Raw genomic sequence first — 14,779 nt, forward strand, 5'->3', positions numbered from 1 at the left:
TCTGCCCAGAACATTGGAGGCTATACACCACACCCCCTCTACAGTATTTATAGGAACTCAAACACTGAGATCCAGCTCTGTTCCAGTAACAAGAAGCCGAAAGCACCAGCCTGAAGATGACGAGTGAGACCTCGTCGAAACGTCGCCTAGACACCCCAACTTTTACACGGGAAGACACCCGAGGACACCAAAACCTGCATATATATATATATATATATATATATATATATATATAAAGTGTGTTCATTGCAAAGGAGTGGATTGGTCAGTGCACAAGAAAGCCTCAATCTGTATCCCCATTCCATCAGTCTCGCTGAGGAATCCATGACCCATACATGCTCCTCTTGTCATTGTGGTCACCTTATATTCTCCTTCATTGAGGTGGGGTTTAGATGTTGGAAAATTTAATATTAGGGACTGTATGCATCTTTCCAGAGGAGCATATTGCACTGAAGTTATTTTTTATTTATTTAACATTTATTTTCAGTCTACTACAACAAAAGACTTCTAAGTGGTTTACAGTAGGCAGTCATAGTTTACTTTAGTCATGATTAATCTGCTGTGTATTTTCTGGTTGTGCTTATTATGCAAGAAAGGATAGTATAGAGTTGTTAGATCAAGCACCGCTAGTGAGCAGAGTGCTTGAAATCCAAGGCCTTGGTTGTTTGTGCTTGGCATTCCTTTAGTAGCTTCTATTGGGGACTTACCTGGGTATAAACATTTCCTGATCTTGGTGCTGATCATTGGCCCATGCCTGTTCTGGGTGTATGTTAAGATACACTTTGGTGTTAAACCGCCCTCCCCCTCCCTTGGTTACCAGTGCTGGTGCTTTGTGTTGCATCTTGTGTTTCAGCTCAAGAGTTGAAATTTCTGTTTGGCATTTGTGTCCAGAATCCTAATGCAGATCCTAGGGCATGGCTTGAGGGCACATGTTGCAACAGCCTTGCTGAAGCTAAAGTAGGATTGGTTCTGGCCAGTGCCTGATTGGGAAAGCACTTGGGAACCCTATCTATGCACTGTTGAATTGCCTTGTGGAAGAAAGTGTGACATGAATAAATACTGTAGAATTCCTTTGGAAAGTCAGAACTCACAAATGTTCTATTTTTCTTTGTTTTCCGTAGCACTTTTTTTATCAGCACCCTGTTATCCTTGGGTTTGTGTACAGTACATTTTCACTAAAGTTTCGCATCGCCAAGTTCTTTCTTGTGGTCCTATGTATTGTGGTTCTATAGGTCAAGAGTGGTGTAAGCCCTTGCTGTGATCTGGATACATGAGATATCCTTTGCTTTGCTTTTTTGTACCAAGGTTTGCTGGGGCTACATAATACCTTACCTAGCCTTAGTCTGAGGGTGGTTGATGTTTCGGAACTGTTGAGCTTATTGTGTTTTGTGTTATTAGCCTATGTTTGACAGTGTGCTATACACCAGCACACAGGGTGGTTCATTCCTTGAAGACATTTGGTGCCTAACTGTAATTGATCCACTTCTTTATTCCCTCCTTACAATTGCTTTTCGATCCATTTTTGTCCTTCACCGCTATAACACCATATTCAGTTGGCATATGTGGACAGCAGCAACCCTATTCAATGAAGCCAGTGTTACTGAAAGTATTTTTTTAAAAGTGCCGTGAGTTCTTTACTGATATATACTAACATTAGGTACCTTGTTCTATGCAAGGTATTTTTACCTGTAAGGAAAGGATGGATTTTCAGACAAAGCAGAATAAAGAAGGGTCTTAAAATTCATGTGAGCACTTCTGTTTTAAAAATTGAATCAAACAGGTAGCAAGGTAAACTAAATTGTGCTAAGAAAAAAATAAAATTATTTAGCCTTTATAAATTATGCATAGGTTGAAGAGCTTAAGCCAAGCTGCTTATTTTGCATAATTCTGGCAAGGAGTTATGTGGGATATTAAAGGTATAAGTGGCCTGAAGCACTTGGGAGAGTGTTTCTTAAGACATGCTAGACACTTTACCTCATACCCAACCTCTTAATGGGCATTGATCATATATTTTAAAGTCCTTTCTTTTTCTTTGTTCCCATTGTGTGTGTGTGTGTGTGTGTGTGTGTGTGTTGAAGGGCAATGTTTTGACGACCTTTCGGATTAAGAACCTAAAAATGGATCTGTCCATTCAATTGTGCTCAGCATTCTGTTTCCAACAATGGTGAATAATAACTAGGAAGCTCAGAAACAGAACAGAATGATAATGGGTGTCTCCTGTTGTTTCAGTTCTAGACTTTGATTCTGAAGGGTATGTTGCTTCTTGAACATGAGCATAACATTTAGGTATTGTGTCTAATACTCACTGATAGGTTTATATCTACTAGAAACCATCTTGTCTTATAGAAATTTCATGTTCTTTATATATTGTGTGGGGTGAAATAATTATTTATGAGAACCTACAAATGGAAAGAGGTGTGTTTCTCCCCCCTCCACTTATTTTGTTACTGTACATCAAAACTAGGGTGAGCACACCATCTTGTTATTCTCTTCACTATAGTACAAGAGAGGCTCTACTGAGCATTTCCATTTCCATCTATAACATTCAGGAACTACTTACATGTGCTCCCATAGTTTATAATGTCACTGGGTTCAGATGCTTAGACTATTGAGGTCGGAGCGAAACAATACAAACTTAAAGCTTTTGCAGATGACCTAGTTTTGACCCAGCAGGAGCCAGAATCTAGTACGAAAAGAGTATTACAATTGATTCAGGACTTTGGTCGGGTGGCGGGATTTAAATTAAACAAACAGAAAACCAAGGTGCTGGGAAAAAATTTGACAGATATAGAGTCAGAACGGTTTCAGAGAGAAACAGAATTAACTATGGTTAAAAAGGTAAAGTACCTAGGGGTAAACATAACAGCAAAAAACCTGAGTCTATTCAAGGACAACTATGAAAAATGTTGGTCTGAAATTAAGAGAGACTTGGATAGTTGGACAAAATTGAAGCTTTCTTTGTTAGGCCGAATTGCTGCTATTAAGATGAATGTATTGCCAAAAATGTTGTTTTTGTTTCAAACATTACAGATTGTGGATAAAACGGAGTGCTTCCGGAAGTGGCAGAAAGATATATCTAAATTTGTCTGGCAGGGCAAAAAGCCCAGAATTAAGTTTAAGATATTAACAGATGCGAAAGAAAGAGGGGGCTTTGCCCTGCCAGACTTAAAGTTGTACTATGAAGCCGCAGCTTTCTGCTGGCTAAAAGATTGGCTACTTCTCGAAGACACTGACGTACTGGACCTGGAAGGTTTTAACAATGCTTTTGGTTGGCATGCATACTTATGGTATGACAAAGTTAAGATCAATAAGGCCTTTAAGAACCATATTGTCAGGAAAGCAGTGTTTAATGTCTGGACAAAATATAAAGACTTATTGGAAAATAAAACTCCAAGGTGGCTTTCACCTCTGGAGGCTAAGGCCCGAAAAAGACCCAATATGGAGGCCAAATGGCCAAAATATTGGGAAATATTAGAAAAAGATGGAGACAATTGGAAATTGCAGAGTTTGGAGAAAATGAAGGATAAGGTGCGAGACTGGTTACATTATGCTCAGATTAAAGAAGTTTTTAAAAATGACAAAAAGTTAGGGTTCCAGGTGGAGAAATCGAAGTTAGAAACAGAATTGTTAGAACCAAAGACCAAGGTACTATCTAGAATGTATAACTTGCTGCTAAAATGGAATACACAAGACGAAATGGTTAAATCGGCTATGATAAAATGGGCACAGGACATTGGGCATAACATTATGTTTGAGGACTGGGAAAGGTTGTGGACCACTGGGCTGAACTTCACCGCATGTAATGCTCTGAAGGAAAATGTAATGAAAATGATATATAGATGGTACATGACCCCAGTTAAACTTGCCAAAATATACCATTCGTCTGATAATAAATGTTGGAAATGCAGAGAAAATGAAGGAACATTCTTTCACCTCTGGTGGACATGCCCTAAGGTGAAGGCCTTCTGGGAAATGATATATAATGAGCTGAAAAAGGTATTTAAGTATACCTTCACAAAGAAACCAGAGGCCTTCCTTCTGGGTATTGTCGGCCAGAAGGTGTTAAAGAAGGATCGAACATTTTTTATGTATGCAACAACGGCAGCAAGGATTCTCATTGCAAAAAACTGGAAAACTCAAGATCTACCCACACTGGAAGAGTGGCAGATGCAGCTGATGGACTATATGCAACTGGCCGAGATGACCGGCAGAATCCGTGATCTGGGAGAAGAGAAGATGGAGGAAGACTGGGAGAAATTTAAGATGTATCTACAAAAACATTGTAATTTGGTTGAATGTTAAGAAGGATGCTAGATTATAAAAAACTGGCCACCACTAAACTAGATTTAAATTTGATGATAAGTGAGACTAAAGAAAATATAAAAAAATTTTGGAAGAAGTGCTAGATTATATTTGAATGAGTGGACATGAGATTGTAAACAAGTTGATAATTTGTTTGGAAAAATTTTTTAACGATGTAAATGGGAGCGGGAGACGTGAGGGAGTCCAAAGAAGTGATGAAATTGTTGTAAAAGAAGTAAGATTGTTTATTATGTGTGCATTTATATTTAAAAACCTTAATAAATATTTATAAAAAAAAAAAAACCACAGATGGTTAGACTATTGGAAAGAGTTGCGTGTGGATAACATCAAACTACATTTTTTATTTATTTTGGATCCAGCAGCATCTGTCCTCACCCTTCATAAATACCTACAGACTATTTTGGATAAGAATTAATCAACAGGGATTTAATGGAGACAGGGGGAAATTCCTGTTGAATGTAATCACACTCCTCTTAAAGAACCTGGTTTGCTGCTTGGCAATATCTTTTGAATCCAGGTTTCTTCTTGGAAAGGCCAGGTGGCAACCATGGCCAGGAGTGCTATCTAGTGGTTGCATATGGAAAGTAGGGACTTTGTAACTGTTTCCTGTATTAGTGATTTCACAAACTGCTGTGCTTGATGTGGGATTTCTTTTAAAGAGGTCTATTTCAGATGTAAATTTCCCAATTTCTTAAATAGGGGTAAGAGCATTAACAAACTGAAGTTCATTGTGTGCTTATGATTGGGTTCTCAGACAGTCATTTTTTCACAAAATATTGACTCTGGAGATTTAAGTTCAACCTTGACAGAAAATGGGTAGGTTACCTACATGCCTAACCGGGCATGTGATTTGACCTCAGTGTTGATCAGTTTCCTTAGCTACTTTGCATGTACTCTCCCTAAATATAGTTTATGAGGAGTGTGGTAGAGGTTTTGATGGAAAGGGACTTTTAGGTGGGTGGGAGGATAAAAATGAAGTAGTTTTTTTTGGAGGGCAGGAGAAAGTAGTAAAATTTTCAAGACTGGGGCACAGAACTTAGTAGTAAAAGCAGCAGTGGCAACATAATCCCCCCACATACTTTCTTTGAACCAATTTTCCCCTGCCCCTTCACATAATGTGGAGTTGTTGCAGTCAGCAGCCAGGCAGGTTGCCATTTCACCCCCCCCCCAATGCCTTGGTTGGAACAACCCTGTGTTTGATCAGTTTGAAGTGAAAATTTTGAGTACTTTTCCTTATATGGTAAATTTTATTAAATAATGCAAAGATGGTTCTGCCTTTCTTGTTTTGTATTTAATATTGTGAATTTGTTGGTGCATTCATCATTTAAGATGAATTAAGATCCTGAATATATTTACTCAGATGTAGCTGCCACTGAGTTTAGTGGAAACTGCTCCTTAATAAATGTGCAGCCCTATATGTTAAGCAGTGAGAGATGGCTGACAAATTCTGACATATATTCCAAATTGTATCAGATAAAATTGTATCACCGCTTTACAGTGAGCAGTTTTTTTAAAGTCAGCATAAAAAAGAAGAGGTGTTTATATTTTTACATTTGTATTAAATATTTTTCATAGGAACACTTAGTCAGTCTGGATGAGCCAGCTTTGGAAGTTGGGCACCAAGCTCTGCTTAGACAAGAGCAAGCGAAAATCACTCGGTTCGAGAGGCAAGCGGAAGAATTTATCCATGCAGTCTTTTATCGAAAAGGTTGGTCATGATGAAAGAATGAAATCAATACTCTAACTGGCTTGCATGCTTGGCTAACTGATCTTTTTAAAATACTTTTTTTGAGATAGCCATGTATTATTTCCATAGAATCTCAAGGTTTTTTATCTGTACAAATAATCTATAAAAGGACACTGGTTGACACCTTTAAATATATCTTGCACCTGACATGCTTCCCAAGCACTTCCCAGAGGCCCAACAATGTTCTGGTTTTCTGGCATTTGTGAAGTGCTGCATACAGGGAAGAACAAGACTTTTGAACTATCTCCTGAGTGCTCTGACTCCTGTGGCCCAATGTTGATGTATCAATCCGCTGGTGTTACTGTGATGTTAGATGATTGACATTTGGGCAGTCCTACCCACCTGTTAGAAGTTGACTCACAGAGTTGAGGGATGATAAAGTTCTGTCCCACTGGGCCCGAAAGGCTCACCACCCTCTGGGTAGTTTGTGCTCTAAATTTTGTCTCCATGCAGCGGTGCCTTGGGCTTTTTTTCTAGAAAAAGAGGTGCCATGAACACTTCTCTTTTTCTCTTATAATGGCAATCACACCCACCTGGAACTGAGTTCTGGTGAGTTCTAGCTGAAAAAAAGCCCTGGTAGTGCCCAAGATTTCTCAGGCAGCTGGACTGGTGGGAAGAGAAGAATTTTGGGGAGTTACTAATAATAGCATTTACACAGCAGAGTTTGTGTTCAAAGTACCGCAGATATATTATCTCAGAACCAGTAAATAGGCAAATATTATATCCATGTGGTTGTGGGGAAGCTAAGAGGAATTGTGGATTTAAGATGGTGTGTCTAATTCTACCTAGAGAGTTTTGACTAAGATGAGATTGACATTGATAATTTATTAGTTCTTTCTCTTTAGCTCAGCTTATTTTGGTGGGCAGATTATTGCAGACCTAGAATTCTATCTGGGGACATACATAGGGTCTCTGTCTTATGTTGGCAAAGGGCTGTTATACTGGAGGTGATTCTTTAAACCTCTGTACAAAGAAATGCATGCTTAATTTGCCTCCCTCTTCCCATTCCAGCATGGAATAAATTATTTCATTCTTGTGAATGTATTATATCATTTTTAAATTCTCTGTGTTAAAAATTGGGCATTGTGATCTTAAGGAGCTGGTGCAGACATAGTGGCTCTTTTAAATGCAGTTAAGAGAGGGAGCTGTAGGGAATGGGTGCACAATTCTATAAGTTGCTCAGATCTTGAAGATGCTGTTAAGAGAGCCCCTGATGTAAGATCTGTGCCTTTTTATTGTCTTGCAATTGCATGTTAAAATATTGTAGCTTTTTTTAATTAAAAAAACCCACAACCCTCAGTATCGGAAGTTGTCTTGCTTTAAAATTTGTTCTACATAAAACTTCCTTCTTATTTTTTTTATTTTATTTTACCATTTAGACAGTCATAGGGTCTCTGACCCCAACATTCCCCTAGTGGCCCGTGAGATCATGCAGCGGATGATTCGACAGTTTGCTGCTGAATATACCTCAAAAACTAGCTCTACTCAGGACTCCAGCTCGCCCAATAGCACAAAGAACCAAAGCCTGCTGAAAGCATCTCTGGTAGCCTCATCCCCTGTGGGTGCAACGGCTCAAAATCCTGTGCTCAGCAAACTTCTCATGGCTGACCAGGACTCGCCCTTGGACCTCACTGTCAGAAAGTCTCAGTTGGATCCTAGCGAACAAGGTATGCCACATTTCTGTTCATAGCCCCTTGCAACCATTTGCAATTTGCTGGCCATTAATGACTAAGTAAATCATAGAACGGAAAGAAGAGAGGCATGGATTGATTAGTAGTGCATAAGGGAATGGAGAAAAGCTGTGCTGAAAATGGTGCGAAAGTGCTAACAGCTATGTGCCCTCATTTTATTAAGCATATTCCAGATGGATGCTGGGTCTGCCAGAAAAGAAACTTACTCTCTGGGAAATTTACTTATGCTGAATTAATGGGTTTGATAGTGTACTTCCAGCCTCCATGTAGTGAATTGTGCCTGTAATCACACTTGGCAAGTATTTTGGCAATTTGCTCATAAGCAGAATGCCTGTAATTGGAGCTGAATACTCAAATTGTCTTACAGCAGCCGCTTAGTAAAGGCTGTATTATTTACTTAAAATATAGTCCTTAATGTCAATTGTAACTTTCTTTGTGTGTTTAGTTCTTTGTGTATGACATCTTTTAAGTATGTGGTATCCTACACATTGGGACGGGTGGTGCTGTGGGTGAAACCACAGAGCCTAGAACTTGCCGATCAGAAAGTTGGCGGTTTGAATCCCCGCGATGGGGTGAGCTCCCATTGCTTAGTCCCCACTCTTGCCCACCTAGCAGTTCGAAAGCACGTCAAAGTGCAGGTAGATAAATAGGTACTGCTCCGGCAGGAAGGTAAACGGCGTTTTCGTGTGCTGCTCTGGTTCGCCAGAAGCGGCTTAGTCATGCTGGCCACATGACCCGAAAGCTGTATGCCAGCTCCCTTGGCCAATAAAGCGAGATGAGCACCGCAACCCCAGAGTTGGTCAAGACTGGGCCTAATGGTCAGGGGTCCCTTTACCTTTACCCTACACATAAGAGTGTGTCTTCTGGTGAAGGGCTTTAAACAAGATCCACAGATTTTGACTGACCTTGGTAGCCAGGAACCAGTTGTGGTTATCACTGACCCTGTTCTCCACCTATTCTTCTGACATGCAAAGGAGATTTGGTGCAGGGTCAGGACCTTGTGGCTTGTGTCATTCTGAGCCCCAGAAGCATTAGCACTTCTCACTGGTTCCAGGTGATTCTGAAGTCTAGGGCAAAGTCAAACAAGAGACTTCACCTTTCCCCCAAGTTTCAGCCTTAGTTAAATTACTGTAACTGCCTCACCAGACTTTGGAAATACTGATGCTCTGTCCACTGTCAGGTGAAATCAACGCTTCTTGGGTGTTCTAGAAGAAAGATGGAATTTTGTTCCTGACCTTCTGGAACACTTGGAAGCAGAGGAACTTCTCATTGATTCCAGATGTAGGTTTCCCACAGGCATCAGATGAGCCAATGAGAGAACAAGATGCTTGACTAAATGGGTCATTGGCCTGATCCAGGAGGCTCTTACATTCTTCCAAAGTCCCGAATATCATCAGAGATGAGCCGCACCTATCTCATCTTATGCTGGAGGTAGCAGGTGGTTGCCAGCATCTTAAGATATGGTAACTGCATTTGTCAGCCTCTGATTGTGGTGCTTATGTTAAAAGAAAACCTTGGTGTTGACCAAGTGCTTTTGAAAGAACAAATGCAAGGTTGAAGCAGTTGAACATTTTGTTCTTTTCCCTTGGAAGTAAACATATACACAGTACTTTTAATGGACCTGAAGAATTTTGCCCTTCATCTTACATTATAATGTATGTTTATTTTAATGCATTCTAGAGACGAGAGAAATCCATAAGCTATTGAAAGCAATTGTCTGCCCTAAAGTTGGATTATTTTGTATGCCACTTGGACTTTGCTGAAAAGTCAATACATATGTGTTAGAAAATAAAGCACTTTAAAATATTATTGTCTAGCATTTTCTTTTTAGCTTTCTTAAAAACCTTAAGAAATTTTCACATACAGCTTAAGCAACTTGTCCATTTTCTAAATCATTCTAATCACAGTTAGGTGCGATCTGATACATGTTTACTAACTAAAATCCCACTGTGTTCAATTGTGCTTTGTCCTAAGGGAGTGTGCATCAAATTCCCACTTTAAACCTGTAACTTCTTTGCTTTGTTTTCATAGAAAGCTGAAAAAAACATTCATTCTTTTGATTCTGGTATTTCTTGAAAACATAATTTGTTTGCCCACTTGGCTTTCTGGGCTCAAGGCTACATATACCTATTCCTGTAGCATTTCCTCATATAATTTACCAGAGAGAGTTCCACATATATACAGAATCCACTAGCTTTTAAACACTTTCTTAAGATATGGAACCAAAAACTTGACCCACTAGAATTAATGTCTTACCGACAAATACTGTTATTACTTAAGTCTTAATGTAATGCAAATTAGAATTAATCTTTGTCACAGGTTGATGTTGTTGAGTCACACTTAATTTTGTTAGCTACTGTAAGCCTCAAATCCTTGTAAGCATGCATAGCTGGCTATTCTCCACTTCTGCATGTTACTTCATATGTGTAAAACTTCACCTACACCAGACACAGATGAAAAGTGATAGTGAAAAGGATTGTGAATCTCTACCTTGGAAGAATAACATGGGTCTTCTAGTTGGTTTTCTTGCAGAACCAAATAAGTATATAATTGGACAGGGTGTAACGAGGTACTGCCCCATCTCTCTATTAATAAGTAGACCTTTTTCAGACCTTACTCTGGCCCCTTAAATTGCAAAAATACATGTTGAAAAACTAAATATTCTTTATTGTTAAACAGTATAGATGATCTTGAAATTTAGGTTTGCTTTAAATAACATTGCTTTGAATAATTATGAACTTGAATGTTTTCCATTTCTGTGAGCCAAATAGTACATTTTAGCATATATATGCATGGACAGCAAATATTAACAAATCTCCTTAACTGTACTAATAATGTAGTTACAAACAGACTTGAAACAGTTCCAAAACTGTTTTGATAGAGGAGAGAATACTGTGGAAAGATTTAGATTCATAATAAAGTTCTGGATAAGAGTCTTAAAGGTGGTCTGTACAACCATAGCTTTGTTACTTGTTTGCTAGAAAAGGAGACACTGTTTCACTGTTTCACTGAGCTGCAGCTGCTAAAAAGTGAGTTCCTGTGTTCATTAGAAGTTGCTGTAGACTCCATATGCTGGGAATGGAGTTGGATCCCTTGAGAGTTTAGGTGTTATATGAAACACAGCAATAATTCATTGAGAATCTACCCAGCTTATTAAGAAAAAGAAGATAGAATCTATCCTGCTTGTAGGATGCGGGCACCTGTAAATTTACACGCTGGCAAATTGTCTGGTAACTACTCTACACTTGCCACCACTTACCCTTCCTCTTTCCCACTGGCTACCTCTTAAAAGTTGTTAGTAATAACAAGTAGCTTGTTACCTTCCAGAATTTTCCAGCTTTTAAGAATGTTTATACTTAAGCTTCATGGGAGATAGGCTGTAGTCTTTGTGTAGAAAAAAATGATTTCATCAAGCTTACTAGTTAGTCCTCCACTAATGGCTAACAATATCTCAATTATCTTATAAATGCAAAATATATTATTACATGACTTTTAAAATCCAGTCACATGACTTTCTACCATCTGCCTTGGAACTTGCAAGGCTAGCATTGCTGAACTAGTTATCTCTGTTCTAACTGAATAGCTCATGGACTGAATATCTGGACTGCAGCACTTTTTAAAAAGCAAGAATAGTGGTAGCCAAAGTGGTGCACTCCAGATATTGTGGGGTACAACTCTCATTACCCCAGCCAACATGGCCAGTGGTCAGGGATAATAGAAGTTGTAGTCTACAGCATCTGGAGAGTGCCCTGTAAGCTATCCCATTAAATTGTATTGTTTTTGCTAAATTTAAAGATGGAATATAAATATATTAAATAAAATGAAGTGTACCCAGAAAATACTTAATATGAAAGCTGCAGTTTGTTTGCAATAATAATTGTAAGGCAATAAATTCTCCACTCTTGCTCCATTTTGTAGTTCCTGAATTAAACACTTGTTGAGTTTTCTTTTATGGGTACATGAACTTCGGTTCTACTTGTTAAGATGTTTTTTTTCTTTCCTGTTCTCCTTTGTGTCTTACTTGAAACTATTAATACATAGACTACATCTTAATGAATGTATGGTGGATAACAAGAAGTATACATGCTCAAAAAGAAGTAACTTGATCCACTTTTCAGACATTATGAAGTATATGCAGAGAACTATGTTTTGAAATTAACTTGCATTCTATGCTCTCAGATATAATGTGTTCATACTGTTTAATCTACCATTAATATTTTATTGAACGAAAGTCATAATATTGATATGTCCTTAACAAAACAAAATAAGGAAAATAAAATAATGGCTGATATGTCAAGAGACTTTGGTTGAGGTTCAGTAGGAAGTTCCAAAGCAACCCAAGATGAACTGAGACAGTGTTTCAGCCATAAAAACTTACCAAGTTGTATGTTTGTGTGTGTTTAGTTTTATTAATTTCTTCCTATTCTCAAGTAATTCTCATGTCTCTGCAGACGGAGTACTTGATCTGTCCACTAAGAAAAGTCCATGTGCAGGCAGCGCCTCCTTGAGCCATTCACCTGGCTGCTCCGCTACTCCTGGGAATGGGTAAGGGAAATTCTTAGTATTTTTAAGCTAAAACCCCCCTCAAGTTATTTGCATAACAACAAACTGAGGGTCAAATTCTTCCTTATTGCTTCCATAGACAGGGTTGATTTAACCCTTCAGAGTATAATTACATCTTGTTAAAACACCTTCTTCCAATCCTTAAATATGAAGTCAACTGAAAAATTAATTCCATTTCAGGAATACTTTGGTTTTGTACCTGATATATGAAATGTAGAGCTATGATCTTTCAACCTTTGAAAAATTTGACTATTTTGACTTTGTTCACATGCTCAGCCACACCTGTGCATTTGACTATGGGAGCATTGGACCTATGAGTGGGCTAACAACTTGGCAGGGGTTATGTTGGGTGCCAGTTGTATGAACAACCATTTCCCCTTGAAGCTTATACAAATGACTACTGCAGTTTTCATGATTGTAGCGAGTCAAAAAGTGTTATCACAATGCAGTTTCAGTGGCTTCATGTATGGGGGTATCAGGTCATACAACCAGTGGCTGCACATGATCTTTGTTGGGTTGTGAACCTTTGGTAGTTCCATGCACATCCCACAGGTGATCACATGAGGCTTGATAAGTATCTGAACCCGATCTCAGCCTTTGATAGGATGGGATGAAGTTTGAATAGATCAGCAAACAAAACAGTGTTTCCTTTAGTAGTCAGAATGTCTAAGCAAGGCCACTAAAGTAAAGATAGTGGTTGAGCAAGAATTGTAAAATATTTGTTAGGATTTTTTTTTTTTTGTATAACCTACTATTATAGTACAGTGCTATAATTCCATTTGTTTTCTAATGGCTCATTAGATATATGACGGATTTGTAATTACTTACCTTGGAGCTGTTTCCAAGATGAATACTCAATAATTCAAACATTCCAAATACTATACTATTATTAGACTAGTAGACAGTTTCTGGGTGCAAATTTTTCTTGGTGAAGGTTATACAATCCCATCAACTTTGTATTTTTTGTTGCATGTGCTGATAGGGAGAAGATACATGAGAATAAAGAAATTTGGGGTGATACTTTAAAATGCTGCGATAGAATACATTTTTTGTATAATTTTAAAGCTAATCAGCCTTTAGAATATTAAGCAGCTGAATATAGATGTGGAATTACATAATCTTCAAGTTGCTGGACTTCTAGTGATATAAAAATAACCATTGTTGACAGTCACTGACTTATAACTGCAAAAGAGACATTTAAATTCCTCACAACATGGATATATTACTTAACCCTGTATGTCAGAACTCTAAACACTGTATTGTGAAAGAGAATATCAATTTCTGTTCCCTTTCTGAATATTCTAACAGGTTCTGTGCATTTAAAACAAAAAAGTGTTCCTACATGGCTGACTGAAAGCATCTTCAAGAGATCAGCATGTGTTTCTGCTTTGTACTGTTAAGTTAAATGCCAGTTAACTATTGCCCTTTGTCTTTCAAAGTGTTAGTTCAGGCTTCCTCAAACTCTGCCCTCCAGATGTTTTTGGCCTACAACTCCCATGATCCCTAGCTAGCAGGACCAGTGTTCAGGGATGATAGTCTCAAAACATCCGGAGGGCTGAGTTTGAAGAAGCCTGCGCTAGTTAATCTTTATATCTGGACAGTGATTCACTGTTTTAGAACTAGCTGAAATATTCAATGCATGTTTAAAGTTCTGGTAGAAATTTATTATTTTTCTTGACACTGGGGTGGTTCTTGTTCAGAATTCATGTGGACTGTTCGTTACCAAATTAAGAATCTTCAAATTCTGAGTAATGTTTAATAGGCATTTGCTAAAGAATTAGGAAGTCCAAACTTGAATGTAAGTTCTTCCTTCTGCCTTGCTATGCATCCAAATCTTCTGTACGTTGTTGTTGTTGTTGTCGTCGTTATTGTTGTTGTTGATTGGATTTCTTACCTGCCCTTCATCATGAGGTCCTAGGGCAGGTTACAAAAATGTAAAAATACAATATTGAAATACAAATTACAGTAAAGAGAGTAAGGTGGGTCCTAAAATACATATCTCAGATGGCTAGGTTAAAGGGGTCTGTGAATATATAAAGGCTGTTTTCTAGATAGGATATACACAGTAATCATCTTAATGAGCAAAGTACCAAGAATGCATTGCATACTTTTTGTTCATATTATTTACAGGAATTGAAATAATTGTGTACATAAAACAAGATTGATAGTCTGATTAGACTGTATATCATACTCTTTTTTAAAAATAGATTTAACCTGGATCTGTTTAATCAGTAAAGTTGGAAAGAGCATAATAAATAATACATATGTGGCAAGAAAATATCCTGCTTCTTTACCTAGGCATGTGAAAACAGAATCAAATTGATATTTATGTGACTTATGATTAATTTTAAAAGGAAATGGAGTCTGAATTTGTGCAACATTTTTATTTGAGAACCATTCCGTTTTTCTGTTCTAATGTTTAATGCAAAATAAGCAAACACCTTTGAGTTCTGCT

General features: G+C 38.0%; 1 protein-coding gene across 1 annotated transcript in view; it reads left to right on the forward strand.

Moving 5' to 3' along the window:
- Nucleotides 1-14,779, forward strand: part of LCOR (ligand dependent nuclear receptor corepressor) — a 56,793-nt gene that overhangs the window by 31,722 nt on the left and 10,292 nt on the right. Inside the window, exons 4-6 of the mRNA XM_081863869.1 lie at nucleotides 5,899-6,031; nucleotides 7,450-7,737; nucleotides 12,213-12,306. Of these exons, the coding sequence (XP_081719995.1) occupies nucleotides 5,899-6,031; nucleotides 7,450-7,737; nucleotides 12,213-12,306 (515 nt within the window). The remainder of the gene's footprint in view (nucleotides 1-5,898; nucleotides 6,032-7,449; nucleotides 7,738-12,212; nucleotides 12,307-14,779) is intronic.

The sequence above is a fragment of the Podarcis erhardii genome (assembly GCF_964252035.2).
Source record: "Podarcis erhardii genome assembly, chromosome: 5".
Taxonomy (NCBI): Eukaryota; Metazoa; Chordata; class Lepidosauria; order Squamata; family Lacertidae; genus Podarcis; species Podarcis erhardii.